The following is a 16,595-nucleotide window of genomic DNA, read 5'->3' on the forward strand; positions in this document are numbered from 1 at the left end:
CTCTCTACATTGTCAAGATCTGTCTTCAAATTCTTTTAACTGTCCCATATAACTTAAAAATAGTGCTAGCCTTTACATATTCCCTTTCTCTGGGATCATACTTTGGTTTTTCAGCCCTATAAAGAATCCAACAGTAGGATACTACTACATACCTATTAGAATGGTCAAAATCTGGAACACAGACAACACCAAATACTGATGAAGAAATGGAACAACAGGAACTCTCACTCATTCCTGCTGGGAATTCAAAATGGTACAGCCACACTGGAAAACAGTTTGATGGTTTCTTACAAAATTCAGCATATTTTATCATATGATCCAGCAATTGCATCCCTTGGTACTTACCCAAAAGAGTTGAAAATTCACATCCACCCCAAAATCTGCACACCGATGTTTATAGGAGCTTTGTACATGATTGCCAAAATGTGGGAGCAAGCAAGATGTCCTCCAGTAGGTGAAGAGACAAATAAACCATGGTACATCCAGACAACAGAGTATCATTCAGCTACTAAGACAATAGCTATCAAGCCATGACATACATGGAAAAAACTGAAGTGCATATTACGAAGTGAAAAAAGCCAATCTGAGAAGATTATATACTGTATAATTCCAACTAGATGACATTCTGGAAAAGGCAAAATACGGAGATGGTAATTAAAATCATTGGTTGTCAGGGGTAGAGGGTGATGGGGAGAGAAGAATATGTAGAACACAGAAGATTTTAAGGCAGTGAAAAAGCTCTGTATAATGTACTGATGTATATTTCATTATATATTTGTCCAAACCCATAGAATGCACATCACCATGAGTGAACCCTAAAGTGAACTATGAACTTTGGGTGATTATGATGGAGGTTCATCCTTGGTGAAAAATGCACCATTCTGATCAGTGATGCTGATAATGGGGGAGGCTGTGCATACATATGGGAAGGGAGTACATGGGTGATCTTTATACCTTCCTCTCAATTTTATAATAAACCTATAGCTGCTCTAAAAAAATAAGGTCTTTAGTAAAAAAGAATCTACACCAGGAAGGTATATTGATAATAACAGTTGACACTAGATGTGGGATCAAAATGGGGAGAGGGAAAATTTTGGATGTTGCCATCCACCAAAATAAAAAATATGAGGTCATGTGTTTAGATTTACTTATGTTACTTTGAGATGAATGGTAAATCCAGAAAGTGGTAGCTAACAGAAATTTTAGCATAACATTCTGGAGCTGAGGAGAAGAGTCCTCATACAAGATGCCTATTTGGGAATCTTTGGCATAGAAATGGCAGGCAGAGCCAAAGGCATAAAATAAGTTGCCTGTGGGGAATAATAATCATAGCTAATACTTATATTGAACATATTATAACACTGGTGTTACCCTCAATACACAGGTGGACCACATAAAGGATAAATAACTTTCCTAAAGTCAAATAGCTCTCCTAGATTAGAGCGTGGATTTGAACCAAAGGGATATGGCTTCAGATAATTATGTCAGAATTTAAGAACTAGATAAGATAAGCAGAAGCTGAAAAAAGACTAAAGACTTTACAGAGAATGGCATGATAGTAGGAAGACCCAAAAGAGACTCATGTAATAGAATCAAAGATGAAAGTAATTTGATGTCAATATCACACTGTTCTTGTATACAAATGAGTATGATGCACAACTAAGCATGTACTTGATACCCATTCTTCACTGTGTGTGTTCACATCTACCCAGGAAGGGTATGTATTGAGTCAAATGAGTAGATGGTTGAACATTTGTGACTGTCTAAACTGTGGAGACATAGCCAGGAATCATATTGTACAAGTTTTCCTAGGCTGTAGGAAACTATGGAAATCATATAGGAGATGATTCCAGGAAGAGCAAGAGATAAATCTCTGGCAAATTCCTAGCATACTTAGATCCTTGTAAAAACAACAACAACAACAACAACAACAACAACAACAAACTTTTTCATGCACTTTTTGTTTCTTTTTCCCTAGCCAGATTAATTTTTCACGTCACATATCTTCAAAGCAGAAAAAGAACAATGAGTAAATGTCTACACACACACACACGCACACACACACACACACACACACACACACACAGAATTTAGATCCTGCTTCTAAGGAGATTATCGTTCTAATGGAATATGTCTGATCCTATTGTGTTAGGGATCTCTGCACTTCAACAATGACATGGAAACTTCTACAAAGAGGTCTGAGGGGGAAGAAAAGATACAGTTTAATAAACCTATGTTGCTTCACTCTTTCTTATAATATCGGATGGTTATATACTCTATATTCATCTACTATGTGTTCATATAATAAATATTACTTAAATCAAATAAAATGGAATAGGACACAATTTGAAATAAAGAATAGAATATTCACAGAAAATTGCCAGGCTTCTACTCACCAGAAACTTATAAATTAGACTATTACTGATCACTACTCCCTTTACTTCAAAATAATATATATATATATATATATATATATATATATATATATATATATTTTATTTTTGCCCCTAGTCAAAGTCTTAGGACAAGCTGTTCTCTCTAGCTCATTATTTTTGTAAATGCACATGATAGCAACTGCCTACAACTTTCTTTTGGAATCCACTCTTCTGTGTGTAATCAGTCCTGCACCTTGGTCAGCAAAGAATATATCAAGGCTGTTCTGGAGTGAAGCATAGCCTCCTCCACTTGATAGTGTTACCTGACTTATGTCCTCATTACAGACTTGGCTCCCTGGAGAGAAAGCAGTCTGCGCCAAAAGAAAAAATGGAATTGAGTCCTCTCAGCCTCCAGCAGAGGCTTCCTGTCTAATATACCTTCCAAAATGGAGCCATCATTCACCTAAACTCTACAGACACTATCGCTCTTACTTCTAAGCAGAAGAGCAGTAACTTCCAACCACCAGACACTCTCAGACTTAGCAAAGAGCCTTAATTTGATATTTATATGATGCTCACTCTGAAAACCACAACTGTTTTAGTTGAAAGGCTCATGCTAAAACACAAAAGCAACTAAATATCTATGGAAGGGATGGCTTCAATTTTACAAATGTGAATGAATGACTAGAATGTTATTAACTGAATTTATGAACACAAATATATATATATTTTATTTATTTTATTTTTTAATACATGAAATTTATTGTCAAATTGGTTTCCATACAACACCCAGTGCTCATCCCAAAAGATGCAGTCTTAAATACCCATCACCTCCCCTCCCCTTATATTTTTTAAATCTTAAGTTATTTTTGAGAGAGAGTGGGGGGGGAGGAGCAGAGAGAGGGGGAGACACAGAATCCGAAGCAGGCTCCAGGCTCTGAGCTGTCAGCACAGAGCCCCATGGGGGCCTCGAGCTCATGAACTGTGAGTTCATGACCTGAGCTGAAGTCGGACATTTAACCAAATGAGCCACCCAGGTGCCCCTGAACGTAAATATTTTAACTTGGTGCCACAGCTACCACCCAGTCCCAGGCCATTCCACACCATCTCTGTGCTTGCATTTTCTAAATCCATGGGAATATATTAATTCAGAAAATCTTAAGAATGAGACATCATCTTGAAAGAAAGAGAACGAATCCAGTTAAAAATTTAATAATTATTTTTTTAAGTTTATTTATTTTTGAGAGAGAGAGAGGGGAGGAGGGGCAGAGAGAAAGGAAGAGAGAGAGGATCCTAAGCAGGCTGTGAGCAGAGAGCGGGATGTGGGGCTCAATATCACGAATCATGAGATCATGACCTGAGCCAAAATCAAGAGTCAGACACATAACCAACTGAGCCATGCAGGCGCTCCAACCCAGTTAATAATTCTTATGCAGCAACATAGAAACTTATACCATGACTGTTCTATTTTTGTCCTTTAATAGTCATCCTAAGTATAATTTCTTGACTGTAATAATGTTGTATAGCTGTTCCTACAGCAGAGTTTAAGGGTTGGCCTTGAAAGTCAATGCTTGCTTTCATCAGTTTGCAGCATGAGACAGCACAGACTGATTAGAGCCAACTAACTTGGGTTCAAATACAGTCTCTGCCCCCATGTGGCCTGAAGCAAGTTATTTATTCTTATGGTGCCTCAGTTTCCTCATTTGTAAAATCTGGATGAAAACCGTACTGGTTTCGCAGGAGGCTGTGGAATTAAATGAGTTTATATTTCTAAAGCATTTAGAACTGGCACAAAGCATGTCTATGTTAGTATGGCTAAAATAAAATGCCATTGGTAAGTTCATTTAATCTCTGGAATTCTGAGTTTTTTCATGGGGAAATGTAAATTAAAGTAGTATTTACTTTACTAGGCTTTTAAAGGATTTAATAAAGATTATATTCCATGAAGTTTAACTGCCATAATGATTGGTAATTAATACATAAAAACAAACCTAAGTCTCAATACAGCAGTAATGAGAATACTTATTATAGACATGTCCAATTTACAAATGGGCCAAGAGTCAGTATTGTTATTGTGCACAACTTGGAATTTTGAATCAAACAGCCAGGATGCGAATCTCAGTTCTGCCACTTACCAGCTCTACAGTACCTGTAATGACTTTAGGTCACACATTTATTCCCTGCCCGGTCTTAGCTTCTTCTGAAAAACATGGATAATAATTCCTATGTCTAAGTGTTGATGTGAGCGTAAACTGAGATCATGCTTGCAAAGCAGCTAACACATTGTATGTGTGCAGTAATTGGTACGTTTTAGTGACTTTCATGTTTATTTTGTTCCAGAGTTTGAAACTCCCATCACATTTTCCCCCAAGAAGCTCTATTTCAGATTGTGGCCAATATCTTGGGCAAGTCCACATAAGGATATTTCACTCAAAAATTAACTAACATAAAAGCAATATTACAGTGAAAATAAAGCAATCTAAAAGTACTCATTTAGGAAATCTGGGCTATGGCTACCTTCCAAGAAGGGAGCCCTTTTCCTGCAGTAACATCCATGGTGAGATGTTTGTCCACGAAGGGGCAGATTTTCCCACGGACGAGCAGTTCAGTAGCTACTGTGTCCTATTGGTGTGCTCAAACGCAATACTCTTTCTCTTTCCTCCTAATCTCAGCTACGGAGGCTTGAGCTGATTATAGTTCACCGTTCAAAACACATTGTTTTCATTGGTTCATGCAAGTCCACTCTCTTTGTGTATCTTATCCCCAAATCTAGGGTAGTCCATTATATTTGCAGAGCTGGAACAAGAGTGTAAATGGATGCATCAGGCATCAGTCCCATGAGTCACTCTATTTGCTTCCTGACCTTCAAGGGGCCCCTAGCATAAACATGTGAAAACCCGAGGCTGCACATCTGTATTCCATCCTCTACCACTACCCCCCTTCTTGGGCCTTGGGATGTCAAACTGACAAAGACTCTCTCCTTCACCCAACTTTAGTTAGGCCCCTCTAAACCCTCTTCTCAACTAGACTTTGATCTTGGGCTTCAGAGTCCATCCTGTAGGACCTGCATCGCCCAGTTTTAAAAGAATCTTGTCAAGTCAGTTTATCCAGGATCCCCCACCCTCAATGTCTGATTACCCTTGATATCCGATCATTTCCTCATCCTTCACCATCCCTAGATGTTATCTCATTACCCAGGGCTGACTTCCTCAAGAATCCTGTTAAGTTGGTTTAACCAGAATCCCCTCTTATCCATGATGTTTCCTCTTAGTAATTTTCTTTCGACTGGCCCTCACTCTATTTCTTAACTATAATCCCCTCTTGCCCATGTTAAATTTGGAATTGAGCCTAGTTTTTTTGTTTTGTTTTGTTTTAATTTCTATAGAGGTTTTCTTTAACTTAAGACATATAATCCTGCCAATTCACTGTTACTGATTCCTTACGCTTATCTTTATCTCCCCACCAGAAAGAGACGAGTAGAGCACACTCTTATTTCCCTTTGGTCCCCATCTCCCCTCACACCATTATATTGACACGAAAAAGGATAAACTGGAACCTTATCCAATTCACCATCTTGGCAAGAGGTACCACAAACCACTTACCCATGTTAGTAGCTCTCTCAGTAAGAAACAGTGGAAAACAATTGACAGTTGTCTAAATGTGTGTGGTGTGGAGTTCGTGTTTAGATTCCTCAGATATACATCTATATCATATAAATCTCAGACAACAGAGTCTCTACATACTCAAAAATAATTACTTTTATATTTTTGTTACTTAGATCATTTGTACGCTTGATTTATAAAATAAATACATTTACAAATAGCTTTAATTTGTATTATGTCCAAAAGAGAGGGCTGTAGTTCATTGTTTTTGTTTTTATATAATCACAGAGAAAGGAAATAGTTCTTGCTAAAGCTAGGAATCCTTTCTTTTTTTTGGGGGGGGGGGTTGTTTTTTTTTTCAGGCATGGGAAATTTAAGAACTGTTTTTTGCAAATTACATACATCTTCCTGGATTCAAATTAAAATCAAAACTCTCAGGGCATCTGGGTGGCTCAGTTGATTAAGCGTCTGAGTTCTGCTCCAGTCATGATCTCACAGTTCGTGAGTTCCAGCCTCACACTGGGATCTGCACTGACAGCTCAGAGCCTGGAGCCTGCTTCAGATTCTGTGTCTTCCTCTCTCTCTGACCCTCCCTCCTGGTTCTCTCTCTCTCTCTCTCTCTCAAAAATAAATAAAACATTAACAAAATAAAATCAAAACTTTCATATGTCAGTATTTCACTTTTAAAAATTCATAATGCATCTTAAGTAATGCATCTTAATAGTTCTAAGTGACAGAAACTTACTTTGCTGTTTAAGAGATAAAGTGTAAATGTAGCCAGTATACCTAACTCAGTCACATTTTTAGACAATATAAACAGGGGCCAAAATGGATAAAGAAACAATGTTAAAACTTTGGTTTGCTTTCATTTAGCACTTGATATTAAAGGTCTAGTAGAATGTTTTCCCAAGAAGATTTCATTTAATGCTTAGATGCCCTTTCATGTAAATCAAACAGGAAAATACTATGGCAAAAATAAAATGCTATTTACCAAAGAATTTCTGTCAGAGAAATCTATATTCTTGACTACGCTATGAATTTAAACCTTTCAAGTTTTCTTTAAAGACCTCTTTAAAGTCCTTGCGCTTAAACAAACCATCCATCACAAATTATATGGACCTTCTTTCTATCAGTTTAAATCTCGTAGTTTGTGGCATTGAGTCCACCTGAATCAAAGAAAAAAACCCAACACCAGTTTGTAATTGCTGTTTAAAACAGAAGAACATTCAAAATGAAAATGGGCCTTCATCAATTTACCAATTTGATTTAAAAAGAAGCACATGGGGTAGGAATTTTTAAAAATGCTTCCATTTGGTGGAATTTTTTTCTTACCAGTTCCTTAAATAAAGAATCATAATAATTTTGAGGAAAACTCTTTGGTTGTTTCACAACACTTGTTTAACTCTTTTTCAGTTGCTAAAGGCTGCTAAATATAAGAATACAGACTTTGTCCTCAAGCAGTTTAGTTTCTGGGGGGAGAAACAAGGAAAATCTGTAATTCTGTAAACTTTTTGATACCTGAGAGATATCTCATTAAGATACAGACAAATTAGTGACAAGTTCACATCAGGAGACGCACACTAATGTAGGCTCCAAGTTGACCACCCAGGTCTGCTTATGTTCACTGCATTCCCGGTTGCCTTGCTTCCGTCCTCTACGACCATGACCACCAAATAATCCCAGCTTTCACTTCTGAGCACCAAGCCCATGTTTCAAACTGCCTACCCGACACTCTTTCAAATCATCCCAAACTCGGTGTTTAATGTTGAAACCATGACCTCCACCCTAACCTTTTCAGTGACCACCCCCCTTCTCCGTGAGGGATAGGTTCCAAGACCGCCGGTGGATGCCTGAACACACAGATACTACTGAACGTCACGTACACGGTTCTTATTTTCTCTACATGCATCCCTATGATAAAGTTTAGTTTATAAATTGGGCGCAGTAAGAGATGAACAGCACAAATAAAATAGAGCAATTGTAACGATCTACTGTAACAAAAGTTATGTGAATGTGGTCTCTCTAAATATCTTGTTGGACTGTACTTACCCTTCTCGTGACGACGGGAGACGGGAACACGCCCGCGGGAATAGGTGTAGTGAGGTGAAGGAGACATGCGTTGTGACGCAGCGTTTGGCTACAAGTGACCTGCCGGTGGGTCAGAAGGAGGATCCTCTACTTCTGAATAGCTGTTGAGCAGGGTAATTAAAACCAGGGAAAGTGGGGGTGCGGACTACTATCTCTCTCTCTCTTTTTTTTTTTTAAACTGTCATCCACCCAGTTGCAACGCATGGAAATCAAGAGGTCATTTTTCACTTTACGTTGATTTCTCGTATGCAAATTTAATGGAGATACCATTCTGTCATTTCTCTGCTTAAAAATACCAAAGTTCTCCCCCTGGCCACAGGATGAAATCTCTATCTCGTGTGAATCGTAAAGTTCCTAATAATCAGCCCTTTGCCTTCTTGTCCAGCTTTCTATGGTTTTCACACAGGAGTAAGTTACGGTAATTCTTACTCTTAACTTTGCCTGTGGCCCCTGAAGCCTAAGACCGCTTCCAAATATCAATTAAGACTAGAGGAACAACACAAATTACAACAGGTGACTCTAATTTTTTATTTGTTTCCCGTAGTCAAAATGATCTGTATGAAAGGGCTACATTTATAACACAATTCAATAATTGAAGATAATTACACAATCGTACTTGTTTCAATATATTAAAAGCTTAGAGGGATAGGGCCCATGAAGCAGTCCTTTTCCTGATTCTAAATGATAACTTCCCATCTGGTAAATTGGTTTTATTCTCTTCTTATTCAGGTTGACGTACTTTAAATTAATACTCTCTGAATATACCCCCAAATACTCCTGCGATTACATATTTAAATACACAAATCCCTCACTAACAGGACCCAATGAAATTGAGAATAGGTAAAGGGCAAAAATGTTGGGCTAAATTTTGGCCGATCTCTACACATAAACAAAACATCCATAGTAAATTAAAAAGGCAAGTTATATCAATATAAAATCTTTCTACAGAAAATAATGATTTGTGGGACCATTTAAAGACATTTTGCAAGATATAAATATTTCTCTTTCTTCTTCAGTTACCTAAAGGGTGTAAGCTGGTTTATAATTTTGATATGCAAGCCAGAAAGAAGGAACTCTATATTTTAAATATCAATCTTGAACAGTGTCCAATCCAAGAAAGGCCAACTCAGCTGTTTGGAGTCTTTTTGGCATATTAAGCATATAGTTCCATATCCTAGATGCCTTAGGCATTTCCATAACAATAAGGTGTTGCTTTGAAAACTAGACATTATCCGCTGGTCCCTGAGGCCAACCAAGGTCCTAGCTGTCACGTTTTTTAAAAATAATCAGGGTGTCCAAGAAAGTCCGTAATGTAAGAGTAAATGGAGCTGGAAAGCTGCATCTATTATGATGGCTGAATATCTAATATTTCTATATCTGATTCTCTTCTCTCTTTCCCTCCCTCTTTAGAATCTATTATTGAATAATTTGTTCTGTGAGATTTAGATCCTTAATTTACTTTTTATTGTGAAATATTTCAAGCACACAGAATTGTATTGAGAGTAATATATTTAAACCGCAATCCAATGCCCAACTTCGTCAATTATTAACATTTAAATATACTAGTTCCTACAATATATGTAATGTAAATATAACATTGGGCTTAGACGTGTTGTTTAAGAAAGCAAAACATTACTGAAACAGTTGTAGCTCCCTATATCCTCTTTCTCTTGTTTCTTGGAGGGAAATCTATTTAAATTTGGTGTTTAACTTTTCCAGAAGTGTTTTTTCATATGTTTACTACTTATATATGAATGTATGTATCCATAAGCAGTATCATTTGCTTCTTTAAACTTGATATCCAGTGTAATTCTGCTTGCATTCCTACACTCCTTGACTTTGCTCATTTAACAGTGTTTCTGAGATTTTTCTATGTTGATACACACAGACAATTTTTTCATTTAAATTTCTGTATCCATTTAGTGACCACACTTCAATTTATCCATTCTCTTTTTGTAGAAAATAGATTGTTCTCCTTTTTTCTATTATAACTAATTCTAGAATAACTATTTTTAAAAATGTCTATTGCACATGTGGAAAAGGCTCTCAAGGGTACGTATGTAATTGTGAAAAGCTGGTTCTTGGAACATGTGCTTTTTAAACCTAATTGGGTACACCCAAACATTCTCCAAGATGTGTCTTTGTACCAATATATACACCAAGGAAAAGTGTATCAACTTCTGAAAGAAACAGTAAAGTTATATGCAGCTCCATCTTCCTGGGCAAGACTTTTCCCTGGACTAGAAAAACTGTTAATGCAGGTAACAAGTTACATGGTTATAGATGCTTTTACTTCTCAACTTAAATGTTCAACTCTTGTTTCTCTTGTCTTGAGAATTACTCAGCACTTTTCTTTTTTTTTTTAATTTTTTTTAATGTTTTATTTATTTTTAAGACAGAGAGAGACAGAGCATGAGTGGAGATGGGGCAGAGAGAGAGGGAGAAACAGAATCTGAAGCAGGTTCCAGGCTCTGAGCTGTCAGCACAGAGCCCAACGCAGGGCTCGAACTCACGAACTGTGAGGTCATGACCTGAGCCGAAGTCAGATGCTCAGCCCACAGAGCCACCCGGGCGCCCCACTCAAGCACTTTTCTATATTCAAACAAATACAACTGGAATTGTCTCAGTGACTGAGCTTGTATTATATTCTATTTATATTAATGACTTGGACATGATCCTACTAACGTTCTACTAAGAATGCCAATATATAATTTTTTTTTCATTCAAGGATTATACATTACTGTAAACACTCATGTTTGAAGATTGTCAGAGCACACAGAAAACCTGACATTTTTCTGTACAATATCTCTACAAGTTATTTCACAACTGGGTTGGGGGGGTATTATATATTATCTGCTTGAAAATATAAACTATCCTTCACAAATGTACCAAATTGACCAGAAATAGAATATTCTCTAAAAGAAATTCAAGATGTTTCTTTATAAGACAAAAACCAAAAACCTCGGCTTACTCCTTTAATAAATTATAGTCATAGGGCTGAACATATAGGTGAGTATTTTCAAATTTTATGTATAAGGTGATCACTGGAAGTCTTAAAAGTAGTTACTTCGGGTAGTAATGTTTATGTCAGTCTGCCAAAGTCTAAATTTAGATCACAGTAAAGGGTAGCTACATAATTATATTAATTGGGGAGAGACACTTATTCTTAATGCAATTCCCTGCATAAATTTCGGTTACCATGTTTAGGGTTTGAAAACAAAACTTGCACACAAACCAACATTCTGTTTATAACCATAGAACACTAATGCTTGTGTTTTATTATATAATACAACCAAAATATACATTTGACAATTTTCAATTATTTTAGATTACAAGACTACAGTTCTTTCAAAATAGCAAAACTGTAATTGAAAATTGATTGGTAACCACTTACAATACCAGAATTAAATTACATGACTAGCTGATAGATTTTTGCCCTTTCCCAAAAAATCCTCTATCTCAAACTTACCATAAATAATTTACACTACAAAATATTTAAATGAGAGGTATAATTCATGTGCATATTCCTATCTTTGCACTGTCAATATTGGAATTTTAAATCTTGTTTTTTAACCTCACTTGTAAGCTAAATTATTAAAATGTTGTGGTCATTTACTGAGAAAAATACATCTTTCTATAAAAACATTTCAAATATCACTTTTTTCTAAACTATCCATTCCCAGTAAGGCTAATCACTTTTCCAACATGTTGTCTGAGACAAATGTAACATTCTAAAGAGAAGCCATTTCAGTTTTGATTTTCATTTGTATTTATTATATATATGAAATATAGCTTATATTTAAGTTTAAAATACCAGTGTCTAATTAATGTTCTTATTCAACTTAATATTCTGTGGACATGTGGTTAACATAAAACTTTGAAAGTTTAGTTTTGATAATGTTGAAAAACAGTCACTGGCCACTGTAAACTCAGTTTTTAATTGAGTCTATACAATTCAGCAGGAACAAAACTTAATAGCATAAAAGAACTGAAATATTGACCAAAGGCAGAATTCAAGAGTAAGACAATTTTGCAGGTAGCATATTGAAAATGAGCATCAGTTAGCCAAACATTGGTGAGATTTGGTATAGATTATGATTCCTCTACTGTTGTAGCTTTTGCAAATTTCTGAATTTCTCTGACTACTTTTCCATCTCTTAAGTAATTTGGGTGGTTTTCCAAAATGTTTATTCAGTAATATGAATGTAGTGCTTTGAGCTCTTTGGAGGAAAAAAAGCTTCTACATAAATTAATTACTATTCATTTCTAAGCAAACTCTCAAAATTCCCAATGAATTGAATGTAAATGTATGCAGAAAGGCAGAATTCCATTTAGCAGCATAAATAGATGGAATGAAGTGCAGGCAAGAATATGCAAGTTAAAGACATATGTATTCAAAACAGGGGAGAAAAATATGAAACCAAGAATAAGCAGACATTTTAAGACCTCTCCATAGATAGCTGATTTCTTAGCAAACATTTTTGAAACTATGACTATAATTTTAGTTTTCATTATTTCAAGGAAATTTTGGTAAAACCTTCAGTGGTGAGGAAGTATATATTGTGTCTCAGCCCTAGACTTAATACATTCACACTGTCTTAAGTGTTCCAGGCAATTAAAAGGTTAAAAATTCAATGTAGCTTAGATGTCCTCTATCTTTACAAATACACATAAATCTTTGTCCATATTTTTTTATTCTATGACTTTTTGTTTCACTCAATATTTACTCAATATTTCAAATACATTTTAAGCAATTACCATAAGTTAATGTTTTAGATCTAAAGCAGCCCAAATATTAGCTGTAGGGTAAAAGAAGTTGCCCAAACTTTATCTAAATAATTAAGATTAAAAAGGAGCAATTAAAAAATGGCCTGAACATTCGTATTTTGATGAAAACCAAATTTATTACAGAAGTCAATCCTAACATTTGAGCTTCATGTAATTTTCCCAAAGCCATCTCTGCTTTGATCATGACTGTCTGATATACAGGAAATCTTAAAAATAAAACAGGCTCCCATTTATTTGCTTTGAGCTTGCTATGAGTTCCTGCAACATTTAGACCCAGCGAATCCAAAGTTACAGACACTCTCATTACGATATTCAATTAGCCTGATCTCCCTACAGCTTTCTTATGCATTACTTTTAAAGAGTGTTTGTGTCTGGTTCACCTTAAAAACAAACAAACAAAAACTTATTTAAGCTTTCTGTATAGTGAAACACCTACAAATATTTACGGTATCATTTCAAAAGAGGTACTTAACCTCACATAGCAGTGTGACTACTTTGACATAGGTAAGCAAGACAAATAAAATGAACGTAAGATTGAATGTTCTGAACATCGAGTCAGTCACAGACATGACACTGAACTCTAATAAGGTGCCCTTTAACCACACAGGTTCTCAGAGGCTCTTCTTTCAAGATATGCAGCATGCATGATAAACGAGCAATGTCTGCTATTCAGTTTTCTGAAAGGCTGCCTTCCATGTGAGGAAGTGACTAATTTTTCATTTCACACTAAAAAGGGCGTGAAGAGGCAAAACAGAAGAAGGCTAAGGGTTTTGTGTTCCAAGAAGGAAAGGTGAGTCCTGCTTCCACAGGCAGGAAACATACCATACGTATGCAGAGAGGGAAAGTCGAATTGGAAACATTCGAAAGTGCTAACAAAATATGAAAAATGTTTAGGTTAATGCTGCGAGTTCGGTGTCTTTACATGCATTAGGCTTATTTATTATTAAATTACGAAAGCAATGTTACTTGAATTACAGCATATAATCTCAGAAATGCAAAAAGATTGTGTGAAGAAAAGATGTCAAAGAGTTAATTTAACCCTTTCCGTTGTCAAAATTTTTGCATTTGTTCTGTTATTCAACAAATATATATCCCCACTCCCCACCACTCTAGTCTACCTAATTCTATCTCTCTCTATATGCATATATTGTTATTTTCCTATTCACTCAAATAAAATCCAATAATCCAATATTCAGGAGAGAATAAAGGCAGTAAATGGAAATAATTTACAGAGTACAATGAAATTTTAGAAAAAAAGAGAGGAAGTACTACTGAAATCCCATTGGTTGTAAATAAATCTGTGTGTATTCTTCCCATGATCTTTTAGAAAATTTACTTTTCCTCAGACTTTCGCTAGCAGTTTGTTATAATGTAGAATTTTTTTAACAGATGGATTACAAATTGGCAGCTACTTATACTCTGGTGACCAAAGCTACATTACATTTCGCCCACTTTATTTGTGATTGTTCTTCCTTTTTATGGGGATATGAGTTTTCCCCAAAGCCAGAATTTATGGCTGTCTTTCTTTCTGTCTCTTAACAAATCCCATCTGTATGCCTTCCCATTAGGATGCAGTATACATCATGGTGTTTCCCTTATTAAAATGTTTTCCCATGTCTTATTAAAATATTTATGAAGCATTCCGTCCCTGTAAAGCTCGGCATATATTCTAAAAACACATAACCGAGCACTAACTTCTCTCCACGAACCTGTTACTCCTGACAAGTCATAAGGAATGCTGGGAGGAGCATTTATACCTTCAGTAAATCACACTGCAGTACAACGAACGTAACCTCTGTAGTTTGAAATAATGCACCTCTCCAAACTCCTAAACCGTGAACCAAGAGTGAACCGGGAAAGATCCTGTTGATAGTGTGGTCTGTGTGCATTTGTGTCTTCCAATTCCTACCGTGTAGTAGCCAGTTCTAGAGCAGAATTGATATATCTGTTCATAAGAACATATATATAGCACAACTGCATGGTCAACTCCATCCTTAACGTCCATGCAAGGGAAATAAAGCACCTTATGACAATATAAAATTTGATGCTTGCTGACCTCAGGTATTTACATGACATAACAAATTCAAAAACTCAGGACATAAAACATTTACAAATGGGAAGCCCCTATTTCGAGGCTAATTTTACTACTTTGCAGGTACATGTTTAGTTCTCGGAAAACCGGTTCAGGTGAATTATTTGCCCTCGCTATGCCATATTCACCACATATAGTCTTATTCAGATTATCGTTCTTGGGTCCTTTGCCTTAGCACAACTCCGTGGAAAGCTCTCATGAGTTCGTATATGGGGTGTACAAAACAGAAGATGCTATTTTTGCAGGTAAAGCATTCTTTTCTTTAAATTAAAGAAAAAACTACGTGTCCATGGCTCTCGGAAGCTCATCCAGGTCTCTGTGATGCCTTCGATTTCGTTTCTTCTTCATCTCCTGCATGTGCTTCCACTTGGGGCCGCCCTTGGTTCGCTGTCTCCGCTTCTCCCTGTGCCACATCTGTTCGCAGTACTGGTCGAGGCTGAAGTTTGGGCTGCTAAGGATCTGGATGTAGTCTTTGTATCTCAACCGTGACTCGGCCAACAGATCCTTGACCTGCCCCTCCTCGTGCTCTGCCCTCTGGGTATTTTCCATCTGTTCACTCTCAATGACATTCAAAGTCAGCTTCACTATGGTGTGGATAAAAGTGTGCTCCTGGGCTTTGCAGTAATACATCCCAGAGTCCTTCTTCTGCAAACTTCGAATCAGTAGCCCGTATTCTGTTTTGATGATCCTTTCATCAGGTTTCAACTGCAGAATTGGAAAAATGGAGATAATAAATGAAAAGCAGAGAGGGCTATGAGCACATGAACAGAGGCTCCCTAGGTTTAGTTAGATGAACCTAAGAGATCTATTCCCGTCTCCCTGTCATCAAGCATAATATTACCAGCCACAGTGGAAGACAGTGACAAATTCCACAAAAGTAACAGCCCCCAAAGATGCAGGTTTGCATCTCATTATTATCTAACTAAACCTTTGGAACATAGTTCGTTTTTCTCCCAGTCTACAGGTAGGAATGAAAGCTATAAAAAACAATGAAGTAAAACTGGAAACTCACAACCGACCATCTTTACAGAAATTTCACATACCAAGTGGGGTATTAAAAACACCAATTGGTATCTGAATTTCTGAGCCAGAACGGGACACTGACAGTCATCGTGCAGAAAGAGGGATTTTAGCACATGCTACTACCTGTGAAGTAGAAATAGAACAAGGATTCCAAAAGGAATTCACTCTGTCTTCTGGATATCACCCAGTAAGTGAGCTGAGCAGCATATGGAGACCGTAAGTGGCGACTTGTTAAAAGTCTAGGGGAAAAGCATGGATACAGCTTTTGGGATGTTAGAGCTGTAACTGAGTAGGACCATCGTCAGAAGGTTAGCAACATTTAAAGCTGAATTTCCCTTTTTACTATGGATTGAATTTTGATACTGTGTGTATATGTGATACTTTAGATTATGTCATTTGTGGAAATATTTGCCATACCTCGGTATACTATGACCTAGTAATGTGATTTCAAGTGTGAGAAAACTCAATGAACAAAAAAGAACCCCTCCTGAAACATGATGCCCTTTACCCTTTGAAGCAACAGCACTGGAAGACAATTCAAGCATTTAGGCTTGCCTGGCCCCCAACCCGGTGTGAATAGCAAATCTACCTTCAATATAACTGGGGGCATGTTTACCGACACAAGAG

General features: G+C 36.6%; 1 protein-coding gene and 1 long non-coding RNA gene across 2 annotated transcripts in view; one reads left to right on the forward strand and one right to left on the reverse strand.

Moving 5' to 3' along the window:
* Positions 1–16,595, forward strand: part of LOC122233408 — a 107,638-nt gene that overhangs the window by 66,934 nt on the left and 24,109 nt on the right. The window contains exon 2 of the long non-coding RNA XR_006210954.1: positions 13,461–13,643. This is a non-coding gene — a long non-coding RNA (uncharacterized LOC122233408). The remainder of the gene's footprint in view (positions 1–13,460; positions 13,644–16,595) is intronic.
* The window catches only part of SEMA3D (semaphorin 3D), a 198,866-nt gene continuing 193,624 nt past the window's right edge, over positions 11,354–16,595 (reverse strand). The window contains exon 18 of the mRNA XM_042965395.1: positions 11,354–15,650. Coding sequence (XP_042821329.1) covers positions 15,225–15,650 — 426 coding nt within the window. The 3' untranslated portion in view covers positions 11,354–15,224. The remainder of the gene's footprint in view (positions 15,651–16,595) is intronic.

Source organism: Panthera tigris, chromosome A2 (genome assembly GCF_018350195.1).
Source record: "Panthera tigris isolate Pti1 chromosome A2, P.tigris_Pti1_mat1.1, whole genome shotgun sequence".
In the NCBI taxonomy this organism is placed as follows: Eukaryota; Metazoa; Chordata; class Mammalia; order Carnivora; family Felidae; genus Panthera; species Panthera tigris.